The 22,356-nt window shown below is 53.0% G+C and overlaps 7 protein-coding genes across 7 annotated transcripts; 5 read left to right on the top strand and 2 right to left on the bottom strand.

Annotated features, from left to right (window-relative positions):
* Positions 1-339: 339 nt before the first annotated feature.
* Positions 340-2,489, bottom strand: VTN31DRAFT_5379 (uncharacterized protein; the record flags this gene model as incomplete). The annotated part of the gene is made up of 3 exons (XM_069405871.1): positions 340-946; positions 1,003-2,245; positions 2,300-2,489. 3 exons carry the CDS (start codon positions 2,487-2,489, stop codon positions 340-342), a joined length of 2,040 nt encoding a protein of 679 aa, XP_069259536.1.
* A 2,240-nt stretch (positions 2,490-4,729) lies between these two features.
* Positions 4,730-6,722, top strand: VTN31DRAFT_5378 (uncharacterized protein; the record flags this gene model as incomplete). The annotated part of the gene is made up of 3 exons (XM_069405870.1): positions 4,730-5,401; positions 5,457-5,840; positions 5,898-6,722. 3 exons carry the CDS (start codon positions 4,730-4,732, stop codon positions 6,720-6,722), a joined length of 1,881 nt encoding a protein of 626 aa, XP_069259535.1.
* Positions 6,723-7,604: 882 nt separating this feature from the next.
* On the top strand, positions 7,605-8,645 carry VTN31DRAFT_5377 (uncharacterized protein; the record flags this gene model as incomplete). Its single annotated transcript, XM_069405869.1, has 1 exon — positions 7,605-8,645. The coding sequence occupies one exon, from the start codon at positions 7,605-7,607 to the stop codon at positions 8,643-8,645; it is 1,041 nt and encodes a 346-aa protein (XP_069259534.1).
* Positions 8,646-8,872: 227 nt separating this feature from the next.
* On the bottom strand, positions 8,873-10,085 carry VTN31DRAFT_5376 (uncharacterized protein; the record flags this gene model as incomplete). Its single annotated transcript, XM_069405868.1, has 4 exons — positions 8,873-8,908; positions 8,963-9,544; positions 9,595-9,776; positions 9,830-10,085. 4 exons carry the CDS (start codon positions 10,083-10,085, stop codon positions 8,873-8,875), a joined length of 1,056 nt encoding a protein of 351 aa, XP_069259533.1.
* Positions 10,086-11,241: 1,156 nt separating this feature from the next.
* Positions 11,242-17,078, top strand: VTN31DRAFT_5375 (uncharacterized protein; the record flags this gene model as incomplete). The annotated part of the gene is made up of 3 exons (XM_069405867.1): positions 11,242-11,264; positions 11,327-13,394; positions 13,650-17,078. The coding sequence occupies 3 exons, from the start codon at positions 11,242-11,244 to the stop codon at positions 17,076-17,078; spliced, it is 5,520 nt and encodes a 1,839-aa protein (XP_069259532.1).
* A 115-nt stretch (positions 17,079-17,193) lies between these two features.
* Positions 17,194-18,267, top strand: VTN31DRAFT_5374 (uncharacterized protein; the record flags this gene model as incomplete). The annotated part of the gene is made up of 2 exons (XM_069405866.1): positions 17,194-17,454; positions 17,515-18,267. The coding sequence occupies 2 exons, from the start codon at positions 17,194-17,196 to the stop codon at positions 18,265-18,267; spliced, it is 1,014 nt and encodes a 337-aa protein (XP_069259531.1).
* A 761-nt stretch (positions 18,268-19,028) lies between these two features.
* Positions 19,029-20,357, top strand: VTN31DRAFT_5373 (uncharacterized protein; the record flags this gene model as incomplete). Its single annotated transcript, XM_069405865.1, has 7 exons — positions 19,029-19,152; positions 19,221-19,227; positions 19,295-19,354; positions 19,453-19,897; positions 19,967-20,010; positions 20,067-20,280; positions 20,328-20,357. 7 exons carry the CDS (start codon positions 19,029-19,031, stop codon positions 20,355-20,357), a joined length of 924 nt encoding a protein of 307 aa, XP_069259530.1.
* Positions 20,358-22,356: the final 1,999 nt, after the last annotated feature.

Below are 22,356 nucleotides of genomic sequence, written 5' to 3'. Positions count from 1 at the left end.
GCGGGAATCAGTCAACACCATGCAGGACACAAACCCGGTCAACCAAATACACATACAGGAGGAAACCATCCATATCAAGACCCAACGCCCTGACCTTCCGAAGAATCCTCATCCCAGTTAAAGAACACATGGAAATTAAGAAACCTCAACATGAAAACGATCGAGATCAAAGGCACAAACCATGTGTCACACTCAAATTCGTACCGTGATGGGCCAACAAGTCCGCCTTCTGGAGAAAACGCCAACCGGGTAAGTAGCAAAGTGCAAAAGAACAACAACAACAACAACGGAAAAGGAGGAAATATATACTGAGGAAAGAAAGAAAAGTTAAAGACATGATCAGAATCCAGGGTAGCGACCACCTGCTGAGCCCGGGCTCAGGTAATCAAATTCATTGACAGGTGTCATGCGCCCCCCACCCCGGCCTCCGCGTCCTCGACCGCGGCCGCGACCACGACCTGGCCGGGCCATTGGCAACTCGAAGTCCGGGTTGCTGCTCAAGAGGACGTCCTGGGTCCGAGGTACCGGGGGAGGCGGTGGAGGTACCGGTGGTAGGTCACGATTGAGAGATTCCTGCCAGCGCGGGTTGATCGGGCGCTCGGAAATGGAGGTGAAGTGGCTCGTATCGCTGATGTTGGACAACCGATTGTGCTCACCGTCGGGCCCCATGCTGTTGTCCTCATCGGGCGGCGCGACGGCTGGTGGTTCGGGGTTGTCGCCGCTTGCCGTTGGGGGTTGTTGGTCCCTTGTTCTCGTTCCGCTTGCCGCACCTCCGCCTCCCGGCACTAATGCCGATGGTAACCTCTCTTCTGATGGAGCTGGTTCGGCGAAGCGTGGATCCACATCTTCATAATAGTTTGTGGAGCTTGGCCCTCCCGGGCGCGGTCCGCCATGGTTCCCGTTGAAGTTGAGGTTGCCCCATTCGGCGCGCGGTGGTATGTAAGGCCTGGTGGCGTCAGTCCGTCTTGACGGTCGAAGAACCAAAGCACTCCATAGACTTACTCATTGTCCTCGTGGACATTGCCCGAGCTCTGTGGCGACGGCCGCTGCGGCTCTACTTGGTTGTCGTGAGGAGGCCGTGGCGCTGGATCTTGATGAAGTCCAGGCTCATCTCGGTACTGTGGTTCGGGCGCCTCGAAACCGGGACCAATAGGCCGGCCGGACGATGGGCCGTGCGGGACATGCGGGACTCCAGCAGGCATGGCACCGTACTGATCGTATCCCCCGGGGTATCCACCGCCCGGTCGGGGATAGCCTGGCGGAGGAGTGCGGCCACGCATCGGGGGAGCGCCACGCGGAGGCGCACCTCGGCCTCGCGCACGACCTGAGCGCGGTGCGCTGCGAGGGGAATAACCGCCTCCCATAGGGGGGCCTGGTGGACCGCGCGGAGGAGGCCCGTGACCCCGAGATCCGTAACCACCTCGGCGAGATGCCAGGTTCCCGTCGGAATATTGGTTTTGCAGCCTATCAGAGTATTGATGTTGCAATCTTGGATCCGAATGCGACCGTACCATACGGGGGTCCGCCTCATATGTGCCTGGAGCCGCCATTGGATTCCCATATGTATCCCTCGGAACGTTGCCGGGAGGATTACCAGGATGGCCAGAAGGATTGTTGTACCTTCCGTCGTCACCCATTCGCGTGGCATTGCTGGATGACGTCGTCGAGTTCAGGCGATGCAGGTCATCATCGTTCCTCTGGCTGGTCATTTCAAACCTGGCAAAGGTGGGAGCTGATTCCGTTTGGTAGCTAAAAGGTGTTTTTGCCTCTGTACTTGGCGCAAACGGTGAGCTAGACTTGGCCAGCATTGCTGCCTCCGAATTCTGCCGGCTGTAGAAATTCTGCCCATTCATTTCCGCATTTTCGGCGATTCGTCTCTTGCGTGCTTTGCGGCTGACGAGCGTGCGTCGCATGGCGCATGTCACTACGCCACACGCGACGATGATGATGGTCGCTGCCAGCACGATCCAGCCACCCCAGGACAGATGTGGGACGAACAGCAGAATATCAACCAAGAACGCCAACAGCGACACCAGTACCGTAGGCAGGAGCAAGATCAGCAAGGCCAGGAGGTATCTCGGGGAGTGCGACGGGCTACGAAAATGCGAGGCGGCTGCCATGATGAGACAGACCAGGGTAAGGAATGCGGCCACGGGATGGACAATGAGGATCGAAGAGAGCGAGTTCCGGGCGCTGGACGGGAGGTTGAAGTCGGCATTGGTCACTTCGGTCTCGAATAGATGGTCTACCATTCAATTAGGACTCATTTGGACAACGGGGAAGGAGGATCAGCTATTACCGGTCGAGTAACCAACTCGAACCTTGCTGCACTGCGAGCCCCTGCAGTAGCCAAACACTCCCAGGTCAACATTTTGGAACGTGGCCAGTGGGATACCCTTGATGACCGGCGTTGACAGCGTCGACAGCAACAACAGCACAAACGCGGCCAGCAGCAGGACTGTCAGCGGTGTCGCCGGCTTGAGCAACATCACCGTCGTCGGGCGGGGGTGGAAGAGGCGCGCTCCTCCTCCACGACGTTATTGCAGCTAACAAGAGAAACCCGTCCGGCCGGATACGAGCGATCCCAACTACCTAGGCAATCGCGGGACAAGGAATCATGGAGGTGGCCGCGCTGGGGTAGTCAACATGGAGCACGGGGGGAGAGAGGAGTAGTCGCAGGCTGCGTTTCCCGCAACTGCGGTCGGAGGAATGCCACAGCGCGGTTTTCAATAAGCGATTTCAGTTTAGCCAGTATGGGCAAAAGAAAACGAGTGAGAAAACGATCCTGGTCGAAGACGGCTGCTGGAAAGAGTGAGGACGTTGATAGACAGGAGTTGTTGGACGAAACCAGCCCGTTGGAGCGACTCGTCAATCATATACTGTAACTAACCCGGGGCCGGGCAATCTGGAACCAAGAGATAAGTACGGAGTACGTACTGCAGTTACAGGATCGCAATAATTTCACGAGTAGGCCTATGCATCAACCACAAGCTTGTCTGCTACCTTTGGAATCTTTCTCAATGATTGTTGAATTGCGAGATTGCGCCCATCGCTATCAGCGATACTACACGGGCGTCGCCAACGGCATTCGGTGGCTCAGAAGTGCCTTTTTCAACGCACGAAATTATCCTGTTCGCCGGCCCCTCCGCATGGCCCCAGCAATGGCAGAGATTACGATTGGCCAATCTGGGCTCTGACGGCCTCGATTCCGCTCTGGGCTGTTCTTTTCTCCAACTTCGTGTTGGGAATGGCGGAATGCACGCAACCCTCGACGAAGCAACGCCTCAGCGGAGTCGGCGCACTTGGCCCTGGCAGATGGGTGGATGTTTTCATATGCTAACCGGATCGGGATTCTTTTAGGGCTTAGGGTAAGTTACTTAATGATTCTTCAGGCCATTCTGCATTTGGCAGTCTACAGAGGAAACCATTTAGGAAGGTTTCTTGAGAAATGTTGTAATTTACTTGTCCCTCCAACATGCTCCAACACGGCCAGTCGTCTCGCCCCGGCCATTTTGGTCCTGCATTCATTTGAGTTTTCAGTCTGGTAACCGTCCCTTATTCAGATCCAAATGGCAGGGGTGAGATCATCCATTGACGTCGATGATCCAATCTTTGTGTTTTGGACCAGGGCTGAGTGCGGGCATTGGCATAGGAAGTGCTGGATGGGGGGGTCGGCGTGGGTAACCGAGATCACAATCAGGTCTCTCTTGGCCGGTTGACGGCTTCGTATCAAACTGAATTCTTTTCCGCTGATGTTTGAATTCCCAGATCAATACGGGAAGAAAGGACACCCATGCCATCATGATGTTCGGTAGAGGAACCTCCATGGAAACCAAATCAACGTGATAAGCAGTTCATGGTACTCGTCCTGCTCGATACATTGAGCGATTCCGATTGAAAGCTTGCCTTGGATGCGGGGGATGAGATGGCAGACTCAGAGAGACGGAGCAGGGTCTGTCAAACATTATCGATACATACATTGGGTACCTATCAGACTATCAGCACTGCATTCTTGATAAGGAGTGGGGATCACCCTCGAGAGTCGAAGCTGTATCATCGATTGGATGCACTTGGAAATTATTCTTGTCCAGGACTTGATGTCTAACTAGCTGTTGCGTTTGGGAATTGATCAAAAGTTGAGAGGAGTGTACCAATTGCCGCTGAACAGTGAATCTTGATCAGAGACTGAAGGTCCGAAGAGGCAACTTGACTCGGAGCTTTGAAAGCAGCAGGATTGATCGGCAAGACTGTGAGTATACAGTACTGTGTACCTGGCCATTTGTATCTGACCAGAGTCAAAGTTACGGAACGTCCCGGTACTTAACTTACCGGTCTGGAACTCTGGATTGGTCCACCAGTCGTGTTGGCAAATACAGTAAATACAGTAAGTACCTTGACATCTTGGTACCCAGCGATACGCACCGTCGGGCCCCAGCAGTTATTTTTTTTTGTTTTTTTTTTTTTTTTTTTTTTTGCTTGCCGCTTGTCCACTCACAGACGAGGACGTTCCCAGGTTCACGGCGCTGCAAGCTTTTGGACCTTTCAAAGCTTCACGGTCCAATCAACGCGTGGCTAGAAATTTCCCATCGTCTTTGCCTTCACGAATGCCGTGATTTAAAAGGAGCAGAGGCCGCTTATCGCGTCTTTCAACACTCTGGTGATCAATTTTTTATTTCCATCCCGGTTTTTTTGATCGGATCGTCGTGGATTTGATGAGACACGACGGAAAATGGTGGATCTCTCGAAGCAGCTTTCGCTGCTTCAGCTCGATGATACGAACAAGAAGACCGAACGGAACAATGCCGAGGCCGAGGAGCTGAGGACAGCACCGCTGTTCACAAGCAATATCACCGCGCTCGGGAAGATCGGACCTGGAGGGAACTGGTTCCCCCAATATGGTCTTCTCGGGTTGCGATGCGAAACATACGGTGAAGGCGAGGAACCGGAGCCGTTTCAGCCAGACACCAGCGACGCGAAACAAAACCTGCTGTATGTCAATGTTGCAGCACCACACTCCACATTCATTTGTGGCAGCCAGGGCAGTGGCAAAAGCCACACGTTGTCTTGTCTGCTGGAGAATGCACTCTTGAAACCAAACGCGGCAGGCGAGATCCAGAAGCCCCTCTCGGCTGTTGTCTTCCATTATGACAAGTTCACCTCGTTTGCGAGCACCCAAGTCTGCGAGGCCGCCTGGCTGTGCACCGCAGGTATTCCAGTTCGAGTGCTGGTGTCCCCAAGCAATCTTCTGGCCATGAAACGACTCTATGGCGAAGCTTTCAAGAATGCGAAACGAAAGCCCGAGGTACATCCTCTGTACTTTACAGAGTCGCAGTTGAACATTGCAATGATGAAGACGTTGATGGGTGTGGGGGATGACGGCAACACGCCATTGTACATGGATGTCAGTGTTGCTCTCGTTTCTTGGAGAGTTGGAAGCGCAGACTGACGGTCCCCAGGTTGTCATGAAAATCCTGAGAGAAATGGCCCGGGAGGCCGGAGACACCCCGGGACTGAGGTACTCCGCATTTAAGAGTCGGATTGAGGCAGAGAAGCTGCTACCAGGACAAGCGCAGCCTCTGAAGATGCGGCTGCAACTTCTCGAGTCGTTCCTGGCGACTCAAGATCAGAACCAGAATAATGGTCAGCAGAAACAGAAATTCAAAGCCAGAAAGCAGCCCCCTGTCTGGAAATTTGATCCGGGCAGCCTTACCATTGTCGACCTCAGTTGTCCGTTCGTGGCCGAGAACGACGCATGCGCGTTGTTCAATATCTGCCTCTCGCTGTTCCTCGAGGACCGCAGCTCAAACGGGCGGATCATCGCCTTGGACGAGGCTCATAAGGTGAGTGGACCGAACATTGTTCAACTCTTTTTCAAAGCATACTGACTTCCGTCGTAGTTCTTGACAACGCAATCAACGGAGGCAAAGGAGTTTACCGAGACGCTTCTGTCGATTATCCGTCAACAACGGCACTTGGCCGCGCGTGTGGTAATTGCAACGCAAGAGCCGACACTTTCACCGAAATTGCTTGACTTGTGCAACGTCACCATTGTGCACAAGTTCTCGTCTCCGGCATGGTACTCCATGCTTGAGAAACACCTCGCTGCAGCGACGATGAGCAATCGGTACCATGATAGCGACGGGTCGAACAAATTAGATCTTTTCAAGCAGATTGTACGGCTTCGCACCGGCGAAGCCCTTTTGTTTTGCTCGGCAGCTGTCGTCAACGTTTCCCAGGAGGACGAAGCCGGCAACACTAATGGTGGCAACGAGAATAACCACTGCCATAATGACAACTACAGCAACGGCATAATCGACTACGCCCAGAGCAGCAACAACGATGGCATCATCGACTATGCCGCCAGCAGCAACGATGGCATTATTGATTACGCCCAGAGTAGCAACAACAACGGCATCATCGACTACGCTGAGACCAGCAACAACGGTATTATCGACTATGCTGCCACTAGCAACGACGGCATTATCGACTATGCCGCCACCAGCAACAACAACGGCATAGTTGACTACGCCAACAACAACCGCAACGGCGCAGCCAACGGCACTGGCAAGAAAAAGAACAAGAAGAACAAGCAATCGAACGGTGTCTCGAACGGCACCTCCAAGCTGCCCCCGCGGGTATGGCTGCTGGGTCCGCGATACATGCGGGTGAGGATACGTTCCCGCATATCAGCCGACGGCGGACGATCGATCATGGCTATCTAGACGACACAAAGAACATAGACCTCCATGTCATGGGTTTCGGTGGGATATTTGCCTATTAGATCTGCAATGATGGTTTTTCCTTTGAGATGCATAGACGGGGTTTTGGCTCTCTCTCTCTCCGAGTTTGAATTAGACGATTCTGTTTGTTGTAAGTACCTAGAGAAACAACGACTCTGACATGACGATAGACGTGACACCTTGAGATGCATAAAAACTCGTCAGCAACGGTCATGCAGCTGAGTTGGGGTCCGATGTATGAGTAGGCCGAGTCATATAGTAGGTAGTCATCCACAATCACAATGACACGACCACCAGCAACATGATGATGCATTGCGATTGGAGTATCTATTAGCACTCCAACTATGCCCCAACGAACTAAAAAGAATTTCCAAAAAAAAAAAAAAAAAAAAAAAAAAAAAAAAAAAAAAAAAAAAAAAAAAAAAAAAAAAAAAAAAAAAAAAAAAAAAAAAAAAAAAAAAAAAAAAAAAAAAAAAAAAAAAAAAAAAAAAAAAAAAAAAAAAAAAAAAAAAAAAAAAAAAAAAAAAAAAAAAAAAAAAAAAAAAAAAAAAAAAAAAAAAAAAAAAAAAAAAAAAAAAAAAAAAAAAAAAAAAAAAAAAAAAAAAAAAAAAAAAAAAAAAAAAAAAAAAAAAAAAAAAAAAAAAAAAAAAAAAAAAAAAAAAAAAAAAAAAAAAAAAAAAAAAAAAAAAAAAAAAAAAAAAAAAAAAAAAAAAAAAAAAAAAAAAAAAAAAAAAAAAAAAAAAAAAAAAAAAAAAAAAAAAAAAAAAAAAAAAAAAGAGCTTAGGTTTTGGGAGGCGTGTTTCATCTTCAGCGAATATTAATTAAACATATTATATATAAAAATAGCCATTTGGAACAACCCACATGCCCTCGCTCGCCGCATTTCTGTTCTTAGTGACAGCGTACTATCATCAAGTGCTCCGTATATCCGCGTCCACCGTGACGGTGGATGCTGTCGTTGAGGTAACGCAGACGGTGACGGAGAATGTCCTCCCACCACCACCACCTCCTCCACCACCATCACCGTCACCTTCGACGACGACGTTGACGAGCGACCCCGTCTCTGCTTCCACGACGACAGTAACGCCGCTGGCAGGCACAAGCGCCGTGCGATCGTCGCCGCCAGAGGTCACTTTCCAGCGAGATGCAGGCGTCACCACAGCACGATCTGTGCACACGGTAGTCTCCACCGCGGGTCGCGATCCCGAGCTTGTTGAGCCTGTCGCGAAAAGCAATCAGGCTCTCACCATTCCCATCCATGTCGTCATCCTTGTTGCAGCGGTCGTCGTCGCCGCCCTCGCGCTGCTCATCCTGTGTCTCTGGTATAAGCGAAAGCGTCGGCGTAGAAGACGGCGGTCTTCCGGACTTAATGAACCAGGGAGACCCTACTGGGCTCAACAACAGGAGTCATCGAGTCCTGATCCCTGGCAAGCGCAGCATGACGATCCACGATGGCCAGAGTCAATGTCGGAAAAGTTCTTCTCTGATCATTTGTCGTGGCTACAGTCATCATCACAATCATTGCCCGGGATGAAGAGGGAAACGACCGTATCGACGACCCTCTCATCCGGAGGTGGGCAAGAGCGCTCTCGGCAATCAACAACGTCGATGAGCATGTTCCTGGATAACTCTTCGCATGGTCTCCCACAGCCGGATCTGGTTCCCCAGCCGCTCTCTGATTCGGAGCCGGCGGGTGATTTGTCTTCCCGATGGACAACTTCCTCATGCGAGTCGCAGCAGGCGAGAGAGAACCCCTTGGACAAACATCGCCAGACACCGCCTGTTCCGATTAAAGCATACATCCAGCCTCCTCGGTTTGACGATGCAGATCATTGGGGCGATCAGATTCGGTCGATCCTACATGTCCGTTCGGTTAGTCCAAGTGTATATTCCCGCGATGCTTGATCGGGTGCCAGATTGACCGTTATCCATTGCGGGTTCGTATTGCGTTTGAGAATGATGATTCAATAGCAATGATCACTGTATTCATAATCAAACATTATGTTATGCGAAACCTGTACGATATGACATACCAATCAAACGAGACATCGCTGCAAGACCACTCTAACAGGACAAACATAGCGGTATAAGAATAATGTACAACAAAACAAGGTATGTACAGAAAGTAAAGCTCATCCGGAAATCAATACCCATAGGAGGAAGAAAATCTATATGAAGGTGTCAGCAGGTTGTCCTCTCTCTCACAAACGCCGGGGACATACCATTAAAATACCGAACATCTTGGCAATCAACCAGCGGTTGCCTGACATGCGAGACCAATACTTCATCAACTCACGCTGCGCTCCCTCAACGTTCTCGACAACATCTTCGGTGTTTGCGTCAATGCGTTGGATCATCTCCGATTGCTCGCTGACCATCTGCGCCAGCTGGCTGAAGATGCCGCCCAGTTCGTTGATGGTTCGCTCGATCGCCTCGATGGCTTCCCCTCGTGCTTGTATGTATGTATTGTTTGGCTGAGCCTCTTCCATCATCAGGAGCTGCTGATCACTCGACACGCGGCCCGACTGTGGCTGGCCCAGGACCGACGACGACGACGGTTCGAGAGAAAGCAGGTCCGACTGGTTGCTGCGGAAGCCAGGTTGCGGGGACCGCCGCCCAGAGGCGGTATACAGGGGAGAATCGGAGCGCTGAGGGTCGAGCTGTGTTTGTGACCTTGAAGACACGGAGGACACAAAGTTCTCTGTCCGTGACCGCGAAGCTTGAATGTTCTTCGTTCGGACCTCGAGGACTTCTTTGAAGTTTGCGCCGACTTCGGCAAGCCTGCCTTGCAGCATAACAACAACCTACTGATGTTAGCGAAACTTCAAGACGTGACGGTGAACAGCGGTCCTACATTGTCGTTATGTTCACCTTCCTGGTCGGTCTTTGCCCGATTATGCTTGGGGTGCTGGGATAATGTCAGGGCCTGTAGAGCGGCAATCTGCGAGTTCAACGCGGCCAAGTCCTGCTTGATCACGTAGGTCAACTCGGAGATTTCCACAGGCCGATCGTCAAACAACGACTTGCGCTTGGCCACTGCATTGCCATTAGTTACAAGCCGCAAGACCAAACCTCCGTTGACCACCTACGTTCCGCCAGTCTCTGCAACTTCGCCGTTGTGCTGGTGATCCCCCGACCGATCTCCAGCGCTTTGCGGGCGAACTCCGACCGGGCATCCCGGGAATCTCGCCGGCGGGCGGCATCGCCATTTGCTTGCCGTCGTTGCGTGTCCGACAGTAACGCTTGCCTCTGCGCTCCGACCTTCTGAGAGGCCATCCGTTTCTGGGCCTGGCCCAGGATGGACCGAAACTCGGCGGTTCGGTCCTGGATCGAAGCAGCGGCCATGGCGTGGCCAAATCACGATGGATGTGGGTGATTGACTGGACGACGGCAAAAGGAGGGCTGTCCTCGAAGGATCGGTCGGCAGCTCCGCACGTAGCGTTCGGCAGATAAATAAAACTTGAAACGCGGCACTCCTCAAGCAATCTTCCCGGCTCACAGCAACCGCAGTACGCTGGAACCCGACTGCGCAGATCACGACTTGAACCGTTTGACCAATCGTCCCAGGCTGACGCCAAGCGCGCTGGGAAGGGTATTTGTTGGGCGGCTGCAGCCAGCCTGGGCCCCGGAGGCTCGACCGCCCGAAGCTCTCAGGAGACTCATGACCGGATCCGGAATAGCGCGGAATCTGATCACGTGACTTGACCGTGGCGGGGCGGGGAGTTCCTGACCAATGGGAATTGGCTGCCAACGCAGCTCTGTTCTTCCTCTGTGCCGTTTCTTACGTCTGTGCAATGGCGAAGAACTGAGTGAAGAGGTTGCTGTATACAGGGAAGTCTATCCAACACAAACAGACAAGCAGGAACTTCGTGCCCGGCCGTCGTCAACAGGAAAGCTTGACGGCGCCAAGGTGATCCAAGCAACAGTCGGATCTGTCATTTGGCGGTGATTTTGGGCTCAGTCTGTCCGGCAGCTGAGCAGCCTCCCAACACAGCCATTGGTTGAGGGTCTTTTGGGCTGGTCCAGGGCTGAATCTGACCTGCTGAAAAGTGGGAGCCCTTTAGGATGAAGGTTAATTTAGAATTTACATATATATGTATTATGGAGTGTTCAATAATTAAAACCTCCTCTCTGTGCCTTTTTTTGGATGACGAGGCCAGGTATATTCTCTTTGGGGTCTCGTCGTTTGCTTGCTGGACTGGTTGTTCTTAATTCTTCCATCAGTAAGTAGTTGATTCTCTCGCTGTCTGCCAGTCTATACCAAGTACTCCGTACATTGCGCCATTGCGTCTCCGCCGCATACCAAGCCCGCCACTCGTGCTTCCCAACGGGCTCGGACCTCAAATCCCATCCGCCATCGCTCATCTCGCTCGCTCCTCTTCGCCCAGCCGTGCGCTGGCTATCCTTCACTCCCCCACCCACTGCCATGTCCTCCGTCACTACAGAAGGGGTTTCCTGGGACTGAAAGGTTTCCTGGAGCTGACATCTGCCGGCCGCCACAATGTCGATGCCATATCGCCATGAGTAAGCCGTGCTCTAGTCCCCGTCGCGGAGAGGACGGTGTGTGCGCTGACACCCAACAACAGGTACGGCACAGGTCCTCTGGGATCGCAGTCTCAGAGCAGCTCGACGCTCTCGTTTAAAACCGATATCAATCGGCAAAAGACTCGGCGATGGGTAGAGGCCAAGTCCGTCTCCTACGATGGGGATGACTGGGGGGATGACGATCTGGTGGTAGAGGAGGAGGTCGCGCCTTCGGCCACCACTCCAGCCGCATCCTCAGACCATCGCCTAGCGGCGATTTCGGAGGCTCGGGAGTCTCTGGCTGAGGACGGGGCGGTGTCTCAACAACCTCGCGATGACTCGGAAATGCGGACAACAACGGGTGGTGAACAAACACGTGGCTCCTCGACAGAACCTTCGTCGCTGGGCCGACCGGCCGATAGCCACGAGCAATTTCAAGAGCAGAGCTCGGGCACCGTGTCATCGAAGCCGGCACCCGTAGACCATGGACAGCAGGAATCTTCCCCTGCGCCCGCTTCTTCCGCTCCCGCAGCACAAGCCTCGGAACCTGTGGCTTCGACTCAGACGGAAGAGAAATCCTTGCAACGGGACCCATCCCTGGGTTTCCGATCCGTTGTTCATCAGGCGTTTGATGCCCAAGACACACCGACATCTATGTCGGATGATATCAGTCGTTCCGACAGTGTCAGCACTTCTGTTATCAGCCCCATCATCCCACGCAGTGGTCTGGACACGGACAAGACCAAGACCATCGAGGAACACCCCGATGAAGCGGATACAAATGGTCCTCCGCCCGGTTTCCGGCCAGGGCATCGACGCGATCTGTCTCTTCCAGGGTCTGAAAATGACGCGAGTAAACGCGCGACCATCGTGGATGGCCAACAAGCACCGGAGCCCCAGCTTGCTCAGACCGTTACCGTGCCTCCGGCTCAATCTCACGAGGGTCAAGTCTCTGCTACAGGCGCTGACGAGCCAATAAAAGTGCATGATCAGCAGCCAGCTCAGGACCTTGATGGGACCGCAGGAAGCCAGCTACACACTCCGATGCCGCTACGGATTCCAGAGGGGCAAACGCACAACGCGTTGGAAAGCGCACCGCCCTCTGTGGGTACCGAGGCATCTCCCCAGGAGATGGAAAGCGATCGTTTACGCAGGGAAATCATTCGATCCCTAAGTCCGGATCCTCAACAAGCCTCACGCCCCGCGTCGCGAACATTCAACGAATCTCATGCTTCTAAAGGAGAAGCTCCGCATCTTCCCAGTGATGGTGAACACGGCATTGCTCCTCCAGATCCGCTGCGCATCAAGTCGCCTGCTGTCCCACAGGCTCCTGCAGATGTGGCTCCAGTCCCATCCGAGCCTGTGCCGGCGCCAGAGGAGGACACGCGCCCAATGCTGACAAAACGCTTCTCCTGGGAAGAATCGAGCAACGAAGCCGACAACGATGCCGGGGTGGCGCCCAATCAGAGGGCTGTCACTTCGGGAGTATCTCCTTCCGAAAGCCCAGGACAGGATGTTGCGGCGCCGACAACGAGTGCCTCTCCCGAAGAGCCTAAGGATGTCCCCGCAAGTAGCGAGGGCGCCAATAGTGGCGGTTCCGAGGCCGCACCAAGGCCGCCTGTCGAAGCCACGGCAGCGCAGTCTCAAAGTGAGCCTCCGTTGCGGACGTTCAAGCAAATCATGGAGATCAAGTCGCCAGAGGAGAAGATCCGCGCATTCAAGGAAACACGAGAGCAGTTCGCTTCCATGGATACCGGTCTGTCTGAGTGGCTCCGACGGTCGAGCGAATCCCTGCAGGACCACGCCGATTTGGTGCAACTGAATGGCGAAGTCCCTGGTGGTGCACCTGCGCGTGCTTTGCCCCAACGAACTAAATTCCCCAAACTGTCATCTTTTGGGAACCTCTCCTTGAGCTCTCCGTCCCTTCCGAGCACGTCCCAGACTTCAGGTACGCACGGTCACGTCCGGCGCCCGTCTGCTCCTCTCGCTGGCAAGATCAACATGCAGAACATGGAGTCAAAAGGCAAAGATCTGCTCCACAGCGCAGGTATGCTTGGCGGCAAAGCAGGCGGTGCAGCACGTGGGCTGTTTGCCAAAGGCAAGAGCAAATTGCGAAGCACTACTGATAAGGTAGATTGATCCCTCCTCTCCTTGTCTCGCTGCACAGATTGGCAAAATGACGTTGGCTGGTGTTGGCCTCCCATCATGTTTTTTCTCCACACTATGTGGGCTCTCCTTTACACCGTTGTGTACACATCACTACCAACCGTCAAGTAGGAGTGCCTGGATTTCACATTCGGTTGATACGGTCATCATTGTCTATGTATTGGTACCTGCAGCTATCGATATGTCTAGCAAGTGTTCTAATTCGAAGGGGTTTTGTAGGGAAGTTCGAAGTTCAATCGTCGAAGCCTACAGTTCTTTAGGCAAAAATCCAAATCAGACCTTGGCGATCAACCTGATATGGAACGAGCGGAATCGATGCCAAAGGAGTCAAGATTCTCGTCTCAACCAGTCCCTCGGCTACCTTCGTTCAAGTTCAAGGAAGGTCGGAATTTTCTTGACGACTTAGACCTGCCGGATGTGCCATCTCTCCAAGATGCAAAAGACAAGTTGTCCATTGTGCCGGAGCGTCACTCTGATAGCATGGGTTCCATGACTTCTTGGTTGGACATATCACCGACTGGTGAAACAGCCCGGAACTTGAGTCGGCCTTATTCAGCCAATGACACTCTTGGCGCATCGGAAGAGGGTCGTAAGGTCCCTGCAGCTATGCTGCGGCTGGACAGCGCGTCGACTCGAGCCAGTCGGTTCAGTTCTCAGGTGCCTGGGCCAGATATCACACGCTCGACTTCTGTGTCAGCACCGGCTGCGAGTTCTGAGCCAAACTCTCGTTCACCAAGCCCTGACAACTCCGCATCAGCGCCGGCAGCAGAGACTCAACAAAATGAAGGGTCAATTCTTGTTGAGCGGAGAAGCTCTCAGGCTAATGAACGAGAGGTGGAGCCCTCGGCATCTGCGATAGAGTCGCGCGTGAACCCCGAGCCTTCGTCTCCTCTGTTGGATCCCCCGGGCTCTACCTCGGCCTCTCAGCAAGGGAGCGGGCCGAATGAAATCGAGCAGCGAGACTCACAGGGTTCTGAACAAGAAATCGCACGCTCGGCGTCCATCTCAGCGCCCAATGAGAATGGCGATTCCGATTCCTCTTCTCTAAACCCTTCGAATTCTGCGCCGGCGCCGGTAGTCGCGAGTAGGGAAAAGAGCGGCTCGACGCAGACCCATTCCCAGGGGTCTGGGACACCCCAGCCCGAGACTTCACCTTCGGCATCTGTTGAGCCATCCCATGTGGACCCTGAGTCTACCTCGTCCTCGCCAAACGCTTCGCGTCCCGCGTCAGTGTCAGTGGTTGCGACTCAGCAACACAGCGAATCGACGCAGACAAAACGGCAGAGCTCTCAGCCATCCGAATCAGAGGCACCGCCTCCTGCGCCTGTCACGGGGTCTCAAGAGGGCTTTGGGCTTACTCCACCGTCAGATTCCCCAAGCTCCGCGTCGGCTCCGGTAGCGTCAGCGGCTCAAGACCAATCGGGTCACCTCGATGCGCATGGTTCTGAGGCCCCAAAGTCAGAAGATTCCCCTTCGGCGCCTGTCGTAGCGTCACAAAATGAAAATGCCGAATCTTCGTCACCGTCACCGGACGCTTCAGGCACCACATCTGCCCTCGTGGTGGAGGGGCAGCAAGACAACGGGTCCACTGAAACCATGCGGCAGGATTCCCAGGCATCTGAATCAGAAATCGCACTCACCGAGTCTGGATCTGCTTCTCATGCGAATCTTGAGCCTGCATCCACATCGACAGCTTCGGACCCGGCGCCGGCACCGTCGGTTTGCACTCGGCAAGACAATGGCTCAACACAACCCGACTCAGGGGAGGCATCCTCAGCGCCTGTCACAGAGTCGCATGCGGATCCCGGGCCCGCATCTGCCTCTCCAGATGATTCCGCCTCCGCTCCGCCGCCTGTAGATTCTATTCGACAGGACAGCGGTTCAGCTCAAGCAGAACCTGAGAATGTTCAGCCAGCTGAGCAGGAGATTTCCCCTTCGTCACGACCTCAAAGCTCCGTGCCGGCGCCGGTAGAAGTGGCTCAGGAAGATAGGGGGTCGACTCAAAGCGAACGTGTGAATTCTCAGGGGTCCGAGCAAGGCACATCTCCCTCATCACGCCCTCAGAGCCCCGCGCCAGCCCATCAGCAGGAGAGTGATTCAACTCAAGCCGGGCGTGAGAACACTCAGCCTCCCGAACAGGGAACTTCTTCGTTACGGTCTCAGAGCTCCGGGGTTGATACTCAGAAAGACAGCGGGTCAAATCAAGCCGAGCGTGAGAATGCCGAGGTACCGGAGCAAGAAACTTCTCCTTCGTCACGACCTCAGAGCTCCGCGCTAGCACATCAGCAAGAGCGTGAGTCAACTCATGCCGAGCGCGAGGACACTCGGGCACCTGAGCAGGAGACTTCGTCACGGTCTCAGAGCTCCGGGGATGCAACTCAGAAAGACAGCGTGCCATCTCAAGTTGAGCAACCGAACTCTCAAGCACGGGAACGGGACCTTCAACCGTCCACGCCTGTCACAGCGCCGCAAGCGAACACTCAACTTGCCCCTGCCTCGCAAGATCGTCAGAACTCCGCCACAGCATCGGGTCCCAAGCCGGTGGATGTGCCTGGCATCCCTCATCAAACAAGTCACCAAATGCCCAGGAGCCGCACCACTCCGTCTCGACGTCCAGATTTGGCAAAGAGCATGTCAAAACCCCTTCCAAGTCTGCCACCCCTCGCGGAACAGCTTGTCGTGCCTCGTCCTTGGATCGATGACCCCCACCGCGATAATGCAAACATAAGCACCAGAAAATCTCGAAGTCAAAAACCAACGACGGAGTCGCGCTCTGGTCGTGAAAAAAGTTCGAGAAATGATCATTCTTCATCCGCCGACAAAACCAAGAAACCGACAAAATCTAGCGGCAAGCCGGCCAAAGATTCGAAATCGTCCGAAAAGCATCGGAGCGGAAAAGAGCATGGGAAAGAGAAATCCAGTCGTACCAAGGAATCGACGCGGATTTCACCTGACGGTCTCAGAATAAGTCAACTTAGCATCGATCCTGAGAAGAATGAGCCGTTGACAGCGCGGCCGGTGACGGTAGAACCTCAGAGGCCGATCAGAGTCATAACGTTAACGAAGGCAGTCAAGAACCGCGACAAGGAAAGCCGTAAATCGAGGGAGTCTAATGCTGGAAGTGTCAAAACTGTCAGTTCCCGGAAGCCTGTGGCTACCTCCAATCCAGGTGAGAGTGCGGCCGGAGAGGCTCAATCCCGCGGCCTGCGTAGTCCGGTGAAGGCGCAATTCCAGAAAACGACCGGTGGCGACACTCCTAGTGGTTCTCCTCGACCGCCTCAAACGGACGAAGCCGGTAGCAAGCGGGATGGGAAGACAGAAAGCAATGAAAACGTCAGAAATGAACATGGAGCTGGTGCGAAAGCTACAAATGGGACTCCCTCTGTTGGAATCGATTCGCGGGAGAAACCTGCTGTGTCCCAAGCGTCGGCGAATGCCACTCCGGTTGACTTGCAAGATTCTTCTGCTCAGAGTCCCGGTCAGCCACAACGCTCCGACACATTGGTCATGCCCCTTCATGGTCGAACGGGTTCACAAGTGTCTCTTGATCGCGGATGTCTCAGCCGGGCCCACACCTTTCAGGGTAGCCCCAGCATCAACTTGCTTGACCCCCATGAATTCGACTTCCGAGCTGAGGCCACCTCTTAGTGTGGCGGCCGACAACCCTAGCGGGTCTTCTTCCGGCGCGAATTCACCCAAAACACCTGCGTCCAGAACACAAAGCAGCGACAATCCTATCCGGGGCTGCAATCGAAGTGTGAGCATGGCGGCTTCCGGGGCTGACTTGAAATCGAAATTCTCTTCGTCAGAGCGCGCATTTGACGCAGAAAACTCTCCCAAGTCTGCCGTTCCATTTCCCAACAGGTTCAAGTTCTTGGGCTTGCGGTCAAAAACCGTTTCGGAGATCAATGCGCAGATGGCGACTAAACCACAGGGCCAAGCGCAGCCCGACAAGACGGTTGCCAGGGAGCCTACGCAACGGAAGTTTGTAGGATCCAGGAAAGGGACCTTATCCCGCTTCAGTGTGAGTAACTCTACGCATTCAGGGTTTTCTTGCCTTGCCCTAACTCATCGGTTGTTGCAGGGGTGGTTCAGTAGATCGGGATCGACTCCGCGCTCGGATGAGAAGCGCGAGACACAGTATACTACTACGTGGGCAGTTCAGCCGAGTCAGCCGCCCGTGGACGTTGGACTCAGTTATCGATTCAGTCAGCTCAGCTACGCACCGTATTTGCACACGCTAGGTTCGGAACCGAGGGGTCATGAATCTCCTGTTCAAGCGAACGAACCCAAGCCAGACACTATTTACAAGAAATACGACGACCCCTCATCCTTCGATGCAATCCGACCATCGTCCCAGACATCCTACTCGACCAAAGAGCCGATATTTTACTCTCCACAGCAGGTCTTGGAGATCCATCGGTCAAGATCGGTTGGTTCTCCCCAGGTCAGCGGACCTCCAACGTCGACGGGGACACCTCGTACTGGCTCACCGGATGAGCAAGAGCGGGGTCGCAACCACGCGCCGGATCAACGGCAACGTTCGCGCAGTCCCCTCCCCGAGCCCGTGCCAGACCGGGAGCACAACGACGATAGCAAGGCGGACAACGCCGACACGGACAAATCCAAGGCACGGATGTCGGTTGTTGCCGCCGACCTTCGAGAAAAAATGCCGGTCGAGGACGAACCGGGTCCGAAGATCAAGGGCAACCCTCAGTCGCCAGTGGAGTTGCCGGTTCCCGGCGACGACTGGAGCGAGAAAATTGAGATGACAAGCACGGCCTATCCCGGGCAGGAATGGCACCCGGATGGGTTTGAGCACTGGTCGCCATACTAATCTGGTTGTATCATCACTTTGTTATGTATCATTTTTTGTGTTTCAGATACCCATCGCCATGACTTTCGTTGATTGTTGAATGGCTTGATACCACTATACAAAGTACTACGATGCGGTTTATTGTATATAGACTTGTGTGATTGGATAGATGCTCAATCAGGTAATTACGGGTCTAATTTGATCAGCATTTGCGATCAGACAGTAAGTACCTACCTACCTCTACATAGGTATGCATACCTAGCTAGTACTTAAGATCTACGACCGAGGACGTGAACGAGCTCCCTTGGGAGTTGAACACCGCAGAATTCTAAATTCTTGGCATAGGATTTTGAAATTCAAAGTGGATCAAAATTCTGAAAATTGAATGAAAGTGACAGCAAATCGTCCCAGCCGTCAGGAACGAATGGACCAATCATCAATGACGGCCAAGGCACCCCATAATCCAGATCCCAAAGTTCCAGCCCAAGAATCTTTGCGGACCGTTCTTAACATTTCCCAAATAGGACAGATGACAAGCTCATGTGACGGAGTGGCTTCCATGAGGTTTCTCCAGGCTCGGAGTCGGAGACAATGCCGTGAGAGTGAGACAAGTGAGGGGTTCGACGATAGGACTTGATCTTGAATACTTGGGCGATTGAATTGATAGTTGCTACCGTTTCGTTCAACTACTAGTACTACTATCTACGCTACAGCGCACTGCTTGTATAGTACGGTACATCATAAATAGCTGTTCCTACCACCGGTACAGAATTCGAACAAGAATGCCTTCATCAAAGACCTGGCGTGTGTTGCTTGGACGGCCGATTCCAACTCAGATCAGATCCGTGCATACGCGTGTGCCACGGACGTTGCCAGCTTTCTCGCTCGAGGGGAAGACTTGTGTTGGTAAGAACTTGAAGGCTTGCTCATTGTGGTCGTATGCGACGCGATGATTGCTGATGGCATGGATGCAGTGACGGGGTGAGGAATGAAAAGAAACTTGCACTTTACCTATCCATGCAGGAAGAGAATTGCTGAACGTAACCAGTGCGGGTCGTGGCCTCGGCAAAGAGTTTTTGACGGGATTCGCACGGTCTGGTGCACGAGGGTAGGGCACTGCACTTCCATACTTGGCATGAATTCGCGCAGTAGAACGACAAAAAAGAAAAGAAAAAGAAAAAAAAAAGGCTAAGAGTGGTCCAACAGAGCTTGCATCGACCTGACTCTTGCCAGCGCAACGGCGTCCGTCTCACATATCAAATCGCACCTGGCGAGTCTACCGGAAAAAAGTACTACTAGTAGCACCACCGAGAAGGGAGAGAACGCTTCGTCCATCGACCTTCGCCCGTACGCATGCGACGTGACCAAAGAAGATCAGGTCATCTCGACATTCGACCAGATCGTGCGTGATTTTGGCCAGATTGATGTCCTGGTTACCGCCGCGGGGATCGTGGATAATGTCGCCGCGGAGGACTACTCGTACGCGCGGTGGCGGAAGATGATGGACGTGAATCTCGACGGCACGTTTCTCTGCGCGCGCGAGGCGGGGAGGCATATGCTTCAGCGCGGGATCAAGGGGAGTATTATTCTGGTGGGGAGCATGAGTGGGAGTATCTGCGTGAGGCCGCAGAAACAGGCCGCTTATAATGCTGTATGGCCATCCCCATTCATAATATATATGGACTAAAATCAGTGAGGGCTGATCGAGATGTCTACATAGAGCAAAGGCGCGGTCATTATGCTTGCCAAATCCCTGGCTACAGAGTTCGTCATTCAACTCGTGTCCATACCTACGAATTCGATGTCTGACCGTTGGTTAGATGGGGTCCTCATGGCATTCGCGTCAATACGCTCTCCCCCGGCTACATGAAGACAGATCTTATCCGCGAGCTTCTGGAAAGAGAAGGCAAGGAACTGGTCGAGTCGTGGGTCAAGGACACGCCACTGGGCCGCATGGCTCATCCGTCGGAGCTGCAAGGGACGGTTGTGTGGATGGCTTCCGATGCCTCTAGTTTCCTCAATGGTTCTGATGTGGTAAGTTCGATCGCCAACCATGGGAGAAAATCAGGCTGATGGGATAGATCGTCGATGGTGGTTATACCTCCTATTGATAATAACTGGCATACTGTGATGGCTATCTGGTTGTAAGTTCAAATTCCAAGTAGGTACATACAGAAATTCAAGTCAATTTCCATCATATCAGCATCTTCCCACCATCCGATCTGATATCAGGCTATGCCCGTCGCAAAGGTTCTATCCTTCATGAAATACAGATACGCCTCAGCAAGCTCTTCCGGCTGGCCGATCGGAAGACTCTGAACCTTTAACCCACTCTGCGCATCTTTGCTTCAAGAAACCCACCCACATGGACCAACTCAGAATCAAGTACGATTTCAATGCTGACTGGTGTCCAAACAGCCAAGACGGAGTTGCGCTGTCGCTGAACCGGTTAACCCTGTGGTTCAATATCAGATTTATGGTTAAACTTACTGTCATCCACGGAGTAACAGCCACACTGCTGGCTCACGATATCAGCTCTGACCTTTTCGTAGGTTCGCCTACTTGCTGCTCTTGTGTGCTCCCTTAGGTCTACGCCTCAATTCTCTGCAGGGCTACATGGCCGCGTAGAGGCTTTTCATGCTAATGCTCAGCCCTGCTTCGAACAGGCAACAGAGAAGGATCACCGATAGCTTCAGCCGGACGGAGCAGCACGTGACAAAGTCTGAATCTCCAATCACGCTATTATCAAGCGTGTTTGTAGTTGTGAATCAGTGCGTAGACGTGAATGGCAGCCTAAGCGAAGGCAGTTTAAGCGAGACATCTGAAAGCACAAACGTTCAGCTTTGCTAATAACAACCTCTTGAATCATCCATCATCGATGGCCATGGGTATACCACAGGACATACCACAAGGGACTGAGCAATAACAAACATCATCCCACCGAAGTGCTGCGAAAAAACAACAGAGTGAACCGCAAGCAGAAGACAAAGCCATCAAAGCACAGAAACTGTGGGAGAGAGGCACACCGACAGAAAAGAACAGCAGCACGTTCGCAGAGCAACGAAGAAAATGTCAAATGCCAGCGCTCCTCCTCCTCCTCATCATCATCATCATCTTGCTGCGGTCATTACCGTCCGCTCTCGTTCAGATTTATAGATTGTTCTGTTCGACTCCGGTAAGGACATGAACCAAGAAAAGCTTTTTCTTTTCGGGAGATCTTACCGAGTGGCCCGCCACGATAGCCTTCGGCCACTGCTGCCTCCTTGCAACCTTCGACACGCGCGTTTCCGATGTTCAGCATCTAAGGGATGATAAGAAATCCAAAACAAAACCTTCACGCTTGAAGAAGCAGTCAACGCATACCTTTTCAATGCTGAATTTCCCGAAGAAGATTTCGAACATGGCCATGAAATGACCGCGGTGCTTGCCTAAGGTGAGTGGCACTGCCAGAGGTTCCGCTCGCTTCTCGTTCCGGTCTTTTTTGGGGATGCCCTGCCATGAATTAGCCGGGGCCCAAGGTTGTAGGGACCACTCTCGTTGAGACATACAGCAAACATGCCGCGACGGGCCAGGAAGAGCTCCAACATTGACTCCTAGCAAGACTCGTGAGCTACCGTTCTGCCATTCTCTCCAACTGGAGGGAAGGAGGGATGATCACCTTATACTCGTGCCCGCAGGGTAGAAGATCCTCCTTCTCAGTTCCGTCCGGCTGCTGAGACGGCTCCGGCATACGCTACGGAATGAAGTGAGAACGTGAGCCCGGCAAACTCAGGGAATATAAGATGCCGAAGGATTTGACTCACAGCGTTGGACTTTCGGCAGCTATAACACCGCGGAAGCTTCCCCTTGTGCACAAAAAAGCCCGCTCTGGAAATGGCAAGTAACGAAACATCAGCAGAGTTGCTCTGAGGACGGATATGAAGCATCCAAAGTCACTTTGAGGGACGGATTTACCTCAGCCTCTCCTCGATGGACTGCCTCTGAGCTTCCTAATAATTAAAAAACAACGTGTCAATGAAGGGTACTATCTTCAAGGCAAGATCGAGAACTGCCAAACCTTCGATGGCTTGCCAGATAACCAGCGCTTCCGGTACAACATGGTTGCCCTGG

The sequence above is a fragment of the Thermomyces dupontii genome (genome assembly GCF_041956625.1).
Source record: "Thermomyces dupontii strain NRRL 2155 unplaced genomic scaffold VTN31scaffold_5, whole genome shotgun sequence".
Classification (NCBI taxonomy): Eukaryota; Fungi; Ascomycota; class Eurotiomycetes; order Eurotiales; family Trichocomaceae; genus Thermomyces; species Thermomyces dupontii.
This window is presented reverse-complemented; position numbering and strand designations above follow the sequence as displayed.